Source organism: Pecten maximus, chromosome 9 (genome assembly GCF_902652985.1).
Source record: "Pecten maximus chromosome 9, xPecMax1.1, whole genome shotgun sequence".
NCBI classification, from domain to species: domain Eukaryota; kingdom Metazoa; phylum Mollusca; class Bivalvia; order Pectinida; family Pectinidae; genus Pecten; species Pecten maximus.
In genome coordinates, this window is record NC_047023.1 from 22,362,965 (window position 1) to 22,377,746 (window position 14,782).

A 14,782-nucleotide genomic window follows, 5' to 3' on the forward strand; every position below is an offset into this window, starting at 1 on the left:
CCTTCAAATATATGATACAGAGTATACTGCCAAAAATGCTCAAAAACTAGTAATAAACATGTTTGCCTTTACTTTATCCGTGGCCTTTTGCCTGTGTTTATGTTCTCATTGTGTGGCTGTGTATTTTGTTGGATAAGCATGTACCGTTTTTATCCTGTAATAAGCCCAATGGACCAACACATAAGTCAGGGAATGGGCTTACGTTACTACAAGACAATGAAATATAATGTTCTGTCAATAATAGATATTGGTGGGCTTGTTACTAAGTATTACCTTATGTCGTATATGAATATTAATTGAGTGACAAATCAAAATCAAGGTATTAATTTTTTGAGTAATGTTGGGTATTATTTCGGAAAAAGATATATGGAGATACACAACTATATTTGATTATGACTAAGAAACCTGGAAAATGATGCATAATGTACCCTTCATGGCTACCAATAATACTGATGTACAAGTGGGTACAATTTTGAATTTCACATAATTCTACCAACTAACTCATATCTTTATAAGATTTTACTTTCAAATCCCCACTGCATGCTATATATGTTCTTTATGAAGGGAGACAACCACTCATCTATTACTGTATGGGAGTGTACTAAAGTGCAAAACTTTTTATCAAATTTTGAAACTATCTAAGACATTCTTGTCAATCAATCAACCTTTTCAATCAGTAAAGAAATGATATTTTTTGGACATTATTGATCAAACTGGATTATGTAATAGGATTGATAATAATTTTTTTCTCTTTATTAAGCTTTACATCTTAAATAGAACCAAACTATGGAACTCATTCTCCATTAAAAAATACTTTTGTGCATGGTAAGAACGATACAAACAGGCTTGACCATGCCTGTCTGTCAAATTGTTCTTTTTTCCCTGTCCTGTTTTCTGTGTCCAGCTAACTCACTTTGTATCCCTCTCTATATCTTTCTTTTTTACAATTTCTTTCTCTTTTTTATCCCCCGCGAAACGCGTTTGCAGGGGATATTATTATCCCCCGCGAAACGCGCTTGTGAGGGATATTAAATTGGGCTCCGTGTGTCCGTCCGAGATTCTTTTCCGGGCTATAACTCCATAAACGTTCAACGCAGCTCCTTGAAACTTTCTGTATATATCAGACTAGTGCCCTAGTTGTGCCTTTTACTATTGCGGACCTTCCATTTTCGGTATTTTTTCTGTCACCTTGGAAACTTAATAAAAAATACCAAATTACTGTTTCCTTTTGTTTCCGGGCTATAACTCCAAAACTGTTCAACGCAGCTCCTTGAAACCTTCTGAATATATCAGACTAGTAGTGCCTTTTGCTATTGCGGGCCTTCCATTTTCGGTATTTTTTCTGTCACCATGGAAACTTAGTCAAAAATACCAAATTACTGTTTCCTTTTGTTTCCGGTGTCATATAAGATAAGTATCCCCCATAGGATTTGTATCCGGATACTAAAACTGGCCATAGGATTTGTATCCCCCCCATAGGAAAAGTATCCCCCCTATTCATACCAAACCTTATCTGTTTATGGGTGTTCAATACATTGAATTTATGAACTAGAAAGTATTAGTGAACTTGTTTTTTTAATAATTGGAGGATTAAAGGAGTTTTTAAGGTATTGGGAGAATGGACTACAGGGGTGTATATTTTATAAACAGACTATCTATTTATTCCGGACATATATATCTACAATGTATACAGTTTGCAGTGGTTCCCTGTTCACTATTATATATGTGTTCATCTCTGCATAACTGGTGACTCTTACACCTAGGTGTATATAATGATTGTCATCAAAGACAATTAGGGAGGGGTGGTGAGCAGTCATGCATGGGGTCAGGGTGTGATGTACACACAATCAGCAGGATGGCCATGGACTTGACAGGTGTAAACGTGGATGATGTGTGTTGTGACAAGCATTAATTAAAAAAGGCTTAAACTTGAAAAGCAGAATTTGTTTTGGTTTAAAGAAAATACCTCATAAAGTTTTATGCTTACTTTTTTATTTAAGCATTTATTACTATTATTACATTGTCCATATTTCTTAAGAATTAATTATTACTATATATATATATATATAGATATAAGTCATTACAAAGTATTGTGTGATATAAATGAATAGAATCACCTAATTCTTTTAATAATGGCTTTAATTAATTAAAGGTATATATATACATACCATTTTTTCCCTATTCCCAGAAAGACATGGATTTTAAAATCAATAATTATATAACGTTTTTGGTTTAAATATGATTTTCTCCATTCACAACTTGACAAGATCAATTGGATACATAAATTATTAACAAAACAAAAACAATCTATGTTTTTACATAATTGATAACATATATATGTTATTTTCTCATGTTGAAAAAGTGAAATTTGGAATATTTTTTTAGAGCCATATGCATTCAACCACCATATATTTTAAATCATTTCTCAATATTAAAGAATTTGCATTTCTTCTCCTTAATGTCTGATAATTCAGCTAATTTCTGTTTATATATATATAGCCGTAGATTTGAAATTTACTTCCTTTTACATTTCAATATCAATAGGATTTGTATCCCCCCTATTTAATGTAAGATAAGCTGATTTCTATATCCATAGGATTTGTATCCCCCCTCCTCTATACCAGTTAAGCTTATTTTTTTAGCCATAGGATTTGTATCCCCCCTACTTTATGTCATTTAATCTGATTTCTATAGCCATAGGATGTGTATCCCCCTACTTTATGTCATTTAATCTGATTTCTATATCCATAGGATGTGTATTCCCCCTACTTTATGTCATTTAAGCTAATTTCTATAGCCGTAGGATTTGTATCCCCCTCCTCTATACCAGTTTAACTCATTTCTATAGCCGTAGGATTTGTATCCCCCTCCTCTATACTAGTTTAACTCATTTCTATAGCCGTAGGATTTGTATCCCCCCTCCTCTATACTAGTTTAACTCATTTCTTTAGCCATATGATTTGTATCCCCCCTTGTCAATACTAAATCAACTTATTTCTATAGCCGTAGGATTTGTATCCCCCCTCGTCAATACTAAATCAACTCAATTCAGTTGCCTTATGATTTGTATCCCCCTCCTCTATACTAGTTTGTCTAATTTCTATAGCCATAGGATTTGTATCCCCCCTCGTCAATACTAAATCAACTCAATTCAGTTGCCTTATGATTTGTATCCCCCCTCCTCTATACTAGTTTGTCTAATTTCTATAGCCGTAGGATTTGTATCCCCCTCCTCTATACAAGTTTAACTCATTTCTATAGCCGTAGGATTTGTATCCCCCCTCCTCTATACTAGTTTGTCTAATTTCTATAGCCATAGGATTTGTATCCCCCTCCTCTATACTAGTTTAACTCATTTCTATAGCCGTAGGATTTGTATCCCCCCTCCTCTATACTAGTTTGTCTAATTTCTATAGCCGTAGGATTTGTATCCCCCCTCCTCTATACAAGTTTAACTCATTTCTATAGCCGTAGGATTTGTATCCCCCCTCCTCTATACAAGTTTAACTCATTTCTATAGCCGTAGGATTTGTATCCCCCCTCCTCTATACTAGTTTGTCTAATTTCTATAGCCATAGGATTTGTATCCCCCTCCTCTATACTAGTTTAACTCATTTCTATAGCCGTAGGATTTGTATCCCCCCTCCTCTATACTAGTTTGTCTAATTTCTATAGCCGTAGGATTTGTATCCCCCCTCCTCTATACTAGTTTGTCTAATTTCTATAGCCGTAGGATTTGTATCCCCCCTCCTCTATACTAGTTTGTCTAATTTCTATAGCCGTAGGATTTGTATCCCCCCTCCTCTATACAAGTTTAACTCATTTCTATAGCCGTAGGATTTGTATCCCCCCTCCTCTATACAAGTTTAACTCATTTCTATAGCCATAGGATTTGTATCCCCCCTCCTCTATACAAGTTTAACTCATTTCTATAGCCGTAGGATTTGTATCCCCCCTCCTCTATACAAGTTTAACTCATTTCTATAGCCGTAGGATTTGTATCCCCCCTCCTCTATACTAGTTTGTCTAATTTCTATAGCCATAGGATTTGTATCCCCCTCCTCTATACTAGTTTAACTCATTTCTATAGCCGTAGGATTTGTATCCCCCCTCCTCTATACTAGTTTGTCTAATTTCTATAGCCGTAGGATTTGTATCCCCCCTCCTCTATACTAGTTTGTCTAATTTCTATAGCCGTAGGATTTGTATCCCCCCTCCTCTATACAAGTTTAACTCATTTCTATAGCCGTAGGATTTGTATCCCCCCTCCTCTATACTAGTTTGTCTAATTTCTATAGCCGTAGGATTTGTATCCCCCCTCCTCTATACAAGTTTAACTCATTTCTATAGCCGTAGGATTTGTATCCCCCCTCCTCTATACAAGTTTAACTCATTTCTATAGCCATAGGATTTGTATCCCCCCTCCTCTATACAAGTTTAACTCATTTCTATAGCCATAGGATTTGTATCCCCCCTCCTCTATACTAGTTTAACTCATTTCTATAGCCATAGGATTTGTATCCCCCCTCCTCTATACTAGTTTATCTCATTTCTATAGCCATAGGATTTGTATCCCCCCTCCTCTATACTAGTTTGTCTAATTTCTATAGCCATAGGATTTGTATCCCCCTCCTCTATACTAGTTTAACTCATTTCTATAGCCATATGATTTGTATCCCCCCTTGTCAATACTAAATCAACTTATTTCTATAGCCGTAGGATTTGTATCCCCCCTCGTCAATACTAAATCAACTCAATTCAGTTGCCTTATGATTTGTATCCCCCTCCTCTATACTAGTTTAACTCATTTCTATAGCCGTAGGATTTGTATCCCCCCTCCTCTATACAAGTTTAACTCATTTCTATAGCCGTAGGATTTGTATCCCCCCTCGTCAATACTAAATCAACTCAATTCATTTGCCTTATGATTTGTATCCCCCCTCCTCTATACTAGTTTGTCTAATTTCTATAGCCGTAGGATTTGTATCCCCCCTTGTCAATACTAAATCAACTTATTTCTATAGCCGTAGGATTTGTATCCCCCCTCGTCAATACTAAATCAACTCAATTCAGTTGCCTTATGATTTGTATCCCCCTCCTCTATACTAGTTTAACTCATTTCTATAGCCGTAGGATTTGTATCCCCCCTCCTCTATACAAGTTTAACTCATTTCTATAGCCGTAGGATTTGTATCCCCCCTCGTCAATACTAAATCAACTCAATTCATTTGCCTTATGATTTGTATCCCCCCTCCTCTATACAAGTTTAACTCATTTCTATAGCCGTAGGATTTGTATCCCCCCTCCTCTATACAAGTTTAACTCATTTCTATAGCCGTAGGATTTGTATCCCCCCTCCTCTATACAAGTTTAACTCATTTCTATAGCCGTAGGATTTGTATCCCCCCTCCTCTATACTAGTTTGTCTAATTTCTATAGCCATAGGATTTGTATCCCCCTCCTCTATACTAGTTTAACTCATTTCTATAGCCGTAGGATTTGTATCCCCCCTCCTCTATACTAGTTTGTCTAATTTCTATAGCCGTAGGATTTGTATCCCCCCTCCTCTATACTAGTTTAACTCATTTCTATAGCCGTAGGATTTGTATCCCCCCTCCTCTATACTAGTTTAACTCATTTCTATAGCCATAGGATTTGTATCTGCCTCCTGTATACCAGTTTAACTCATTTCTATAGCCGTAGGATTTGTATCCCCCCTCGTCAATACTAAATCAACTCATTTCTATAGCCGTAGGATTTGTATCCCCCCTCCTCTATACTAGTTTGTCTAATTTCTATAGCCGTAGGATTTGTATCCCCCTCCTCTATTCAAGTTTAACTCATTTCTATAGCCGTAGGATTTGTATCCCCCCTTGTCAATACTAAATCAACTTATTTCTATAGCCGTAGGATTTGTATCCCCCCTCGTCAATACTAAATCAACTCAATTCAGTTGCCTTATGATTTGTATCCCCCTCCTCTATACTAGTTTGTCTCATTTCTATAGCCGTAGGATTTGTATCCCCCCTCGTCAATACTAAATAAACTCATTTCTATAGCCGTAGGATTTGTATCCCCCCTTGTCAATACTAAATCAACTCATTTCTATAGCCGTAGGATTTGTATCCCCCCGCATCTATACTAGTTTAACTCATTTCTATAGCCGTAGGATTTGTATCCCCCCTCCTCTATACTAGTTTGTCTAATTTCTATAGCCGTAGGATTTGTATCCCCCCTCCTCTATACAAGTTTAACTCATTTCTATAGCCGTAGGATTTGTATCCCCCCTTGTCAATACTAAATCAACTTATTTCTATAGCCGTAGGATTTGTATCCCCCCTCGTCAATACTAAATCAACTCAATTCAGTTGCCTTATGATTTGTATCCCCCTCCTCTATACTAGTTTGTCTCATTTCTATAGCCGTAGGATTTGTATCCCCCCTCGTCAATACTAAATAAACTCATTTCTATAGCCGTAGGATTTGTATCCCCCCTTGTCAATACTAAATCAACTCATTTCTATAGCCGTAGGATTTGTATCCCCCCGCATCTATACTAGTTTAACTCATTTCTATAGCCGTAGGATTTGTATCCCCCCTCCTCTATACTAGTTCGTCTAATTGATATAGCCGTAGGATTTGTATCCCCCCTCCTCTATACTAGTTAAACTCATTTCTATAGCCGTAGGATTTGTATCCCCCCTCGTCAATACTAAATAAACTCATTTCTATAGCCATAGGATTTGTATCCCCCCTCCTCTATACTAGTTAAACTTATTTCTATAGCCATAGGATTTGTATCCCCCCTCCTCTATACTAGTTAAACTCATTTCTATAGCCATAGGATTTGTATCCCCCCTCCTCTATACTAGTTAAACTCATTTCTATAGCCATAGGATTTGTATCCCCCCCTCACCAATACTAAATAAACTATAGTCATAGGATTTGTATCCCCCCTCACCAATACTAAATAAACTATAGCCATAGGATTTGTATCCCCCCTCACCAATACTAAATAAACTATAGCCATAGGATTTGTATCCCCCCTCACCAATACTAAATAAACTATAGCCATAGGATTTGTATCCCCCTCACCAATACTAAATAAACTATAGCCATAGGATTTGTATCCCCCCTCACCAATACTAAATAAACTATAGCCATAGGATTTGTATCCCTCCTCACCAATACTAAATAAACTATAGCCATAGGATTTGTATCCCCCCTCACCAATACTAAATAAACTATAGCCATGGGATTTGTATCCCCCTCACCAATACTAAATAAACTATAGCCATAGGATTTGTATCCCCCCTCACCAATACTAAATAAACTATAGCCATAGGATTTGTATCCCCCCTCACCAATACTAAATAAACTATAGCCATAGGATTTGTATCCCTCCTCACCAATACTAAATAAACTATAGCCATAGGATTTGTATCCCCCCTCCTCTATACTAGTTAAACTCATTTCTATAGCCATAGGATTTGTATCCCCCCTCCTCTATACTAGTTAAACTCATTTCTATAGCCATAGGATTTGTATCCCCCCCTCACCAATACTAAATAAACTATAGTCATAGGATTTGTATCCCCCCTCACCAATACTAAATAAACTATAGCCATAGGATTTGTATCCCCCCTCACCAATACTAAATAAACTATAGCCATAGGATTTGTATCCCCCCTCACCAATACTAAATAAACTATAGCCATAGGATTTGTATCCCCCCTCACCAATACTAAATAAACTATAGCCATAGGATTTGTATCCCCCCTCACCAATACTAAATAAACTATAGCCATAGGATTTGTATCCCCCCTCACCAATACTAAATAAACTATAGCCATAGGATTTGTATCCCCTCTCCATTAGACTTGTTCAGCCCATTTCCAATGGAAACTACGATTGTTGCACCTATATGTGGGGATAGCTTGTTTCACGACCATATTATAATAATTAATTTTTCTTTGTTTTCATGGTAAATACTCAAATGTGATTGGTCGGAAAACTGTTTTTATTCTTTTATGAAAGAAATTCCGAGAATGGCGCGAAAAATGTGACTTCACAATGCGACAATTGACGTTGCGTATTGATTTGAGAAAAAGAATCTCATTTAAAACCAGTAAAATTGTACATAAAACATGTTTTAAATTAGAAAATCATTTTCAAAAATTGATTATAAGTGATGATGTCAATTATTTTTTAGTTTCATAGGGGTTTCATACCCCGATGAAACTAAAAAATAATGACATCAATGCTTAAAAACATTTCTGATTTTTCAAAGTTTCTGCAGCCATTTTCTTCAAAACTATTCATATTTCTGTATTAGCCTTATAAATACAAGACTTTTTGTGCCAGTGCCCCTTATGGAGCGATCACTGTTGTGCGAAGATAAATTAATCATCTGGTTGCCACATTGATAGTGGCTTTGCCTTTCATCTGGTAGAATGTTTTTGTTTACTTATATCATGGCTTTCTTTGATAGAATCCTTTTACTGTCATTTATATCATTATAGTTTGATAAACAAAGTCAAACACTTGGAGATAGAGTTATAGATATTTATTATAAATTAAGGCATGTAACGATAACAATCAACAATAAGATGGAAAACAAGTGAAATTGGCACAGTTTGTGTTAACAATAATTACAAATCATGTGCTTTATCTCATACAAATAAAAATTATAATCGAAAAGAAAGATATGTCATGTCTGATTCAAATCGGTTAATTTTGAAAGTGTGTTTATAACTGAAAATCATCTAAAATAAGTACTTTTTGCATCAAATTTCACGGAAGTACGTTATAGATGATTCAAATTACACATCATCACTATGGTAATAATAACTTTGTAAGTCTTGTAACTATCATAGCAATTGGAACTATCAATATAAGTATTTTGTATTGGAACATACAAAACTGAAATGCATAACTAATCATAATAACACTACTTTTCAATTTACTGATGTTTCTCTATCTGCTGTCAAAAAACAATGCTCATGCATAGCCAACACCAAATCTTCAGATTTTTAGCTGTGATAATCATATTGAGTTTTCATTACAATTGAAAATAAATGTAATTGTTTGAACTTTCATATAAACAAGAAATCTAAATCATTTATTGAGCCTTTTTTACAAGCAGATTAGATAAACATACTTAAAAAATGGTTAATGTTGTTGATACATTATGTTGAATGACAATACCAACTATTCTGCACAGTCCAATTCTGTAAACTTTTTCTAATTCAGTTTCAAAATAACTGGAAAATCAAGTCTCTGAACTAAAACACATGTCATCATCTAGAACAAATCAACAAGATTTGTTAAGTTGACAGAAAACACAAGTTGGAATACTCTGTGTACTGGTGAGGCCAAGGCACTTTTTATGGACCCATTTGCAGCATCTTGCACACTGGTGTCTTTTGTGAGGCTTCAACATACTGCAAAATGGTAGGTCACAGACTGTCTTGTTGTGTGGGGATGACTCGGCCAGGAGTCGCTTCAGGATATGTTTCCTGTAGTGTTGTGTGTGACACTGCCTCATCACTGCAGGTGAAGAATCTTGAAGGATCGCTTCAGCATTCTAATAAAATAAAGATTGGACTCTACTTAACAACAACATTTATGCAGTAACATATTCCTTTACAAACACCAATTACATGTACAGTAATTAAAGTACAGTTCAAAAAAGTAAATTAAAAACAGTAATTAAAGTACAGTTCAAAAAAGTAAATTAAAAACACTAGACTGTAAATTATTGCATAAAATCGGTTGATTTATGTCGTAATTCTTAAGATTGATATTTGAATAGAAAAGAAAAGAAAAAGAAAATGCAAACTAAAATTTATAGGGTATGTCAATTGCTAATATCCCTTGATAGGTTTTCATCTGGTTATGGTGAGAAATAAGACATTATCCTACATGTGTATATATATTTAGTATATGTATAGAAGCACTTCATAATCAATGGATACACACACATATATATATATATATAGCCAGGCATGACAATTGAAATACTGTTAATATGCTGCTTTGTTAGAAACCATAACAGGGAACTTATTTGTCTCTGGTCAGCTTACCATTAATACAAATACCCCGCAAGAATGACCATCTGCCTGTCTGTTCGACTGGTTACTACCAGCATTCCACTGATTGGCACACTTTCTTGCAGCCATGAAGTTCCTTTAATAGATTATTTCAATGATTAAGAAAGGATCCAACATGGGTTTACCTTATATATATTCATATGTTATGATATGTGAAATTAACTGAAAAGCTTCCTACATACACGATGTATAATTATATGTGACAAGGAACTCAGGAATTAAACTATAGCAGTAAACTTAATAATTGTGCCATTACAATGGAAATTGCTGGAACCTTGTATGACCAATGGGAACTTAATATCTAAGATCAGCTTGTGAATTATGTAAGAAGAATTCTGGATCTACATGTATTTTCATTTCAATGAATACCATTGGAAAGTGATTATTAGAAAAAAAAATGATGTATGATGTATTTTAAAGATAATACTATCATAATATATGATTACACAACTTACATCCAATGTCTGCAGAATCTTTCTGCCCTTTTCTGGCATGGGAGAGAGTCATGTATGTTAACAGTGTTGGTTTTCATAGATGCTGCCAGCAGGAACCAATGCTGCTGATGGCAAACTGGCACAAGCACATGCTCGAATTTCTCAAGAGGAATCTGAAAGAAACAAAACAAATTGTTTTTGTGCTTGTGATGGAAACTGCCCCCAGTTAAAATCCTTTCATTTTGGGGTTTTAAACAAATTAAGATGCTATGAATCTTATTCAGGTATGAGGTCTTCAAATTACAGGTACATAGCATTTCTTGATACATGTATATCAAAATCACAGACAGATTGTATGACTATAATGTTACCAAACTATGATTTTTCACCCTCAATGTGATATTTATTCTATCAGTTTATCTTGTAGAAAACACTAAAGAACCTTTTTTGTCTTTATGCAATATCTATCAGAAGTATCTTAAATGTGAAAATTTCAGATGACTATATAATGTTCAGCGTTACTAGTGTAATACCCTGTTTGGTATTATCATATATGGGACATGCGTGTATACAGTAGTTGTTATGAGAGCATTTAAGAGTTTTTTTTATAATTACCTGGGGATAGAGCCATGCATCATATTGACCACTCTCCCACTTGTCTGTTATGAAACAGGGCAATACATAACATCCTTGCTCATGTGAAGCATTGTGTTCTGACCGTAGTACACTAAGGTATGCAAGGATCACCTAAAAGTAAAAACAACAATGAATCATTAACATGAGATGTCATAGTAGAAAAAAACTGTATGCAATATGATATTTAAACAGTTGGTTTTAATTAAGTCATGTTTCTATACTTAATAGATTTTATAAAACTCAGATTGCTTCATGTTGTGAGATCTCTTGAAAATATCAACAAAACCTCATACTTGCACAAAATGTTTCCAATGTTGCCCAACTAAAGTGCATGTCTTACTAGTAGTTCTGTTTCAAACATTGAAATGTTACGCTGATTTTATTACAGTTAGATTGGTTAAAATAATTTTGTGGTACTGACTTTTCAAAATTAGTTTTTGTTTCAATATTCAAATATCTTTAAGTTAATAGATAGATTTCTAACCTGGTCATTCAGCCAATGTTTGTGATAGAGAGTGGTGAGGTCCTGCCGATGGATGGTGACGTCACCTACACACATCTGGAGAGATGATTTTGGTAGCTTGTTGGGAGAGTTTGCAGAGGAAATCTTAGACAAAGGCACTTTATCCAAGGTGGGGAGTAGTTCCTTTGGGTTGATCTTATCGTGGTAGGCTATGGTCAGCAGTGCTGAAGACAGCACAAAGGGGTCCAATTCACATATCAGCTCTAAATTTCTGCTAGCTGACATCATGTACCATGATAGTAATGATGACTCACAGTCCATCATGTCGTCACTGAATCGATCATCAGCATCCTTAATCAAGGAGAATGTTGGAGACTCCAATACAGACTGCATATCCTCCGGCTTTCCTACTTGATATTGTTTACATTTGGTGAAGATTTCTTCTTTGATGTCATTATCAATACTGTGGACATAATCTTGAATGTTCATTGGTGATTCTTGTCTAGTTGTCTCCTGTTCTTCCACAATTTTCTCTCTTGTTGACACATTGATTCTTCTGGGCTTTGGGCAAGATGTTCTTCCATTCTTCATTTTCTGTCTTGACGGCAAAGTTGACATTTGTCCTCTTGATTTCAGCTTTCTGGTCAGTGGTTTTGGCAGTTGCTGAGTTTCTTCTGGAGCAGTTGCTTCTGGCTGTAGATAATCCTCTGTTGAATCATCTGCTTGTGGCTGTACATCTGTCTTGGTTTTAGACGAAATCCTGTATCTTTTCATATCCTTGATGTTGACTTTCTGTTTTCTGTTTTCCAAGCTGAATACACCTTTTCCAATAATGTTCTTAATAGTGAATGGGCCTGTCCACCTGGAAAGAATCTTATCACCTTTTCTGTTTATTCTCCTCTTGTTCTTCAGAAGAACCAAATCTCCCGGTTTAAAGGTGGTGCTGTCGTTCTTATTGTCGTAATACATCTTCTGCTTGGCCTGGGCTTGAGATATTTCCTCTGTTGCCTGCTGTTGAATCTTCATGAGTTCCACAAAAGAAGCCACTCTGATGTCAATAACCTCTTGAAAGTCTTCTTCTGACATTGAGCAACCATCCTTGTTGGGATTAAGTGCAGTTGGTATGTCCAGTTGGATTGGAAGTGTTGCTTCTCTTCCATATGTCAAAAAGAATGGGGTAGCCTTTGTTGATGTCTGGCGACAGGTCCTCATAGCAAAGGCTATTTTCTGTAGATACAAATCCCAGTCATCTTGTTCGGCATTAACATACTTTGTTAGGGCACTGCATAATGTCTGATTGTTCCTCTCAGTGAGACCATTTGTCTGTGGGTGGTAGGGTGTGGTGACTCTGTGATCAATTTTTAGCTGTTTGCAGAGATTATCATTAACTTGGTTGCAGAACTCTCGTCCATTATCTGTTAAAATTACTTCTGGTGTCCCATGACGGCAGATTGTCTCAGTAATGAATAGCGAAATCTCTTCTGCAGTCTTTGTGCGAATGGCTTTTACCTCTGGCCACTTGGTCAGGTAATCAGCCATCACTATGATGTACTTATTCCCATTTCTTGTCTCTCGAAGAGGTCCCACCAAGTCCATTCCCCACATTGAAAATGCTTTATTCTTCACAGGTATGGGATGAAGAGTTGAGGGGGTCTTTCCCAAGTGATTTTGGCGTTGGCAGTTGTCACATTCCCGAACATGTTGCTCTACATCTTTTCCTAGTGTCGGCCAGAAGTAGCGGGTTTTAACCTTTTCCCAAGTCCTATTAACTCCTTGGTGCCCAGCAAGTGGATCTTCGTGGCAAGCTTTAAGGATGACATTGACCTCATCTCTCTTAACAACTCTTACAGCTCTGTGTCTTTTGTGTTGATAGAATAAGGTTCCATCTTGCAATAGATATGGTTTCACCTTTTTCCTAAAGTTAGCCTTTGTGTTTGATTCCTGTAAGAAAAAAAAAAGATTAGTTCCTTATCTTTCTTAAACAACTTTAAGCTATTGTAATGTTTAATTAATGAGTTTAAGAACCCATACTGTATGTGTGTCAGTTTTAAATTGTGTAACAATGAAAAGATAGGGTCTAAAGAAATTAGGGATGATGATGATGATGATGTTGATGACAATTGACAATGATGATGATGACTAATGATGTTGATGTGATGATGAAGATGACGATGGCGATGATGATGATGGTGATGATGACAATTGATGATAATGAAAAGTATGAGGTAGAAAAGGGGAAACAAGGCAAGAAGAGAATAATTGATATGAAATAAATGATGATGATGAGGATGATGATGATTAACGATAATGATTAATAATGATGATTGAAAACAATGATGATGATGATGAAGATCATGATGATGATTATGACTCGTGATGATGATGTGATGATGATGATGATGATTGGCAATAATGACGATTGAAAACAATGATGATGATGAAGATCATGATGATGATGACTAGTGATGATGAATATGATGATGAAGATGATGATGATGATGATGATGATGATGATATGATGATGATGATGATGATGATGATGAAAAGTATGAGGAAGAAAAGGGGAAACAAGGCAAGAAGAGAATAATTGATATGAAATAAATGATGATGATGATGATTGACGATAATGATTAATGATGACGATTGAAAACAATGATGATGATGATGATGAAGATCATGATGATGATTATGACTAGTGATGATGATGTGATGATGATTAAGATGATGATTATTGGCAATAATGACGATTGAAAACAATGATGATGATGAAGATCATGATGCTGATGATTAGTGATGATGAAGATGGTGATGAAAATGATGATGATGATGATGATGATGATGATGATGAAAAGTATGAGGTAGAAAAGGGGAAACAAGGCAAGAAGAGAATAGTTGATATGAAATAAATGATGATGATGATGATGATGACAATTGAAAACAATGATGATGATGATGATGATGATGATGATAAAGACAACGAATAACAATGATGATGACGATGATGCTGATGATGATGATTCACAATGATGATGATGATGATGATGATGATGATATGATGATGACGATTGACAATGATGATGATGAAGTATGAGGCAGAAAAGGGGAAACAAGGCAAGAAGAGAATAACTGATGTAGGA

General features: G+C 35.6%; 2 protein-coding genes across 3 annotated transcripts in view; one reads left to right on the plus strand and one right to left on the minus strand.

Moving 5' to 3' along the window:
- LOC117335045 (fructose-1,6-bisphosphatase 1-like) overlaps positions 1-14,782 on the plus strand; it is a 37,114-nt gene that overhangs the window by 9,011 nt on the left and 13,321 nt on the right. The window lies entirely within an intron of this gene.
- Positions 8,558-12,844, minus strand: LOC117335043. Its single transcript, XM_033894959.1, has 5 exons — positions 11,667-12,844; positions 11,162-11,293; positions 10,568-10,719; positions 10,086-10,188; positions 8,558-9,586 (listed from the first exon to the last, which is right to left on the minus strand). Exons 1-5 carry the CDS (start codon positions 12,729-12,731, stop codon positions 9,314-9,316), a joined length of 1,725 nt encoding a protein of 574 aa, XP_033750850.1. The 5' UTR covers positions 12,732-12,844; the 3' UTR covers positions 8,558-9,313.

What these genes read in the sequence shown, in the direction of transcription:
- LOC117335043 (XM_033894959.1), bottom strand. Translation starts at nt 12,731, where the DNA reads ATGTCAGAAGAAGACTTTCAAGAGGTTATTGACATCAGAGTGGCTTCT. An exon ending in AACATTGGCTGAATGACCAG is followed by an intron (nt 11,294 to 11,666) that starts GTTAGAAATCTA and finishes TTTTACTTTTAG; the next exon opens with GTGATCCTTGCATACCTTAG. An exon ending in ATGCATGGCTCTATCCCCAG is followed by an intron (nt 10,720 to 11,161) that starts GTAATTATAAAA and finishes TGTTTCTTTCAG; the next exon opens with ATTCCTCTTGAGAAATTCGA.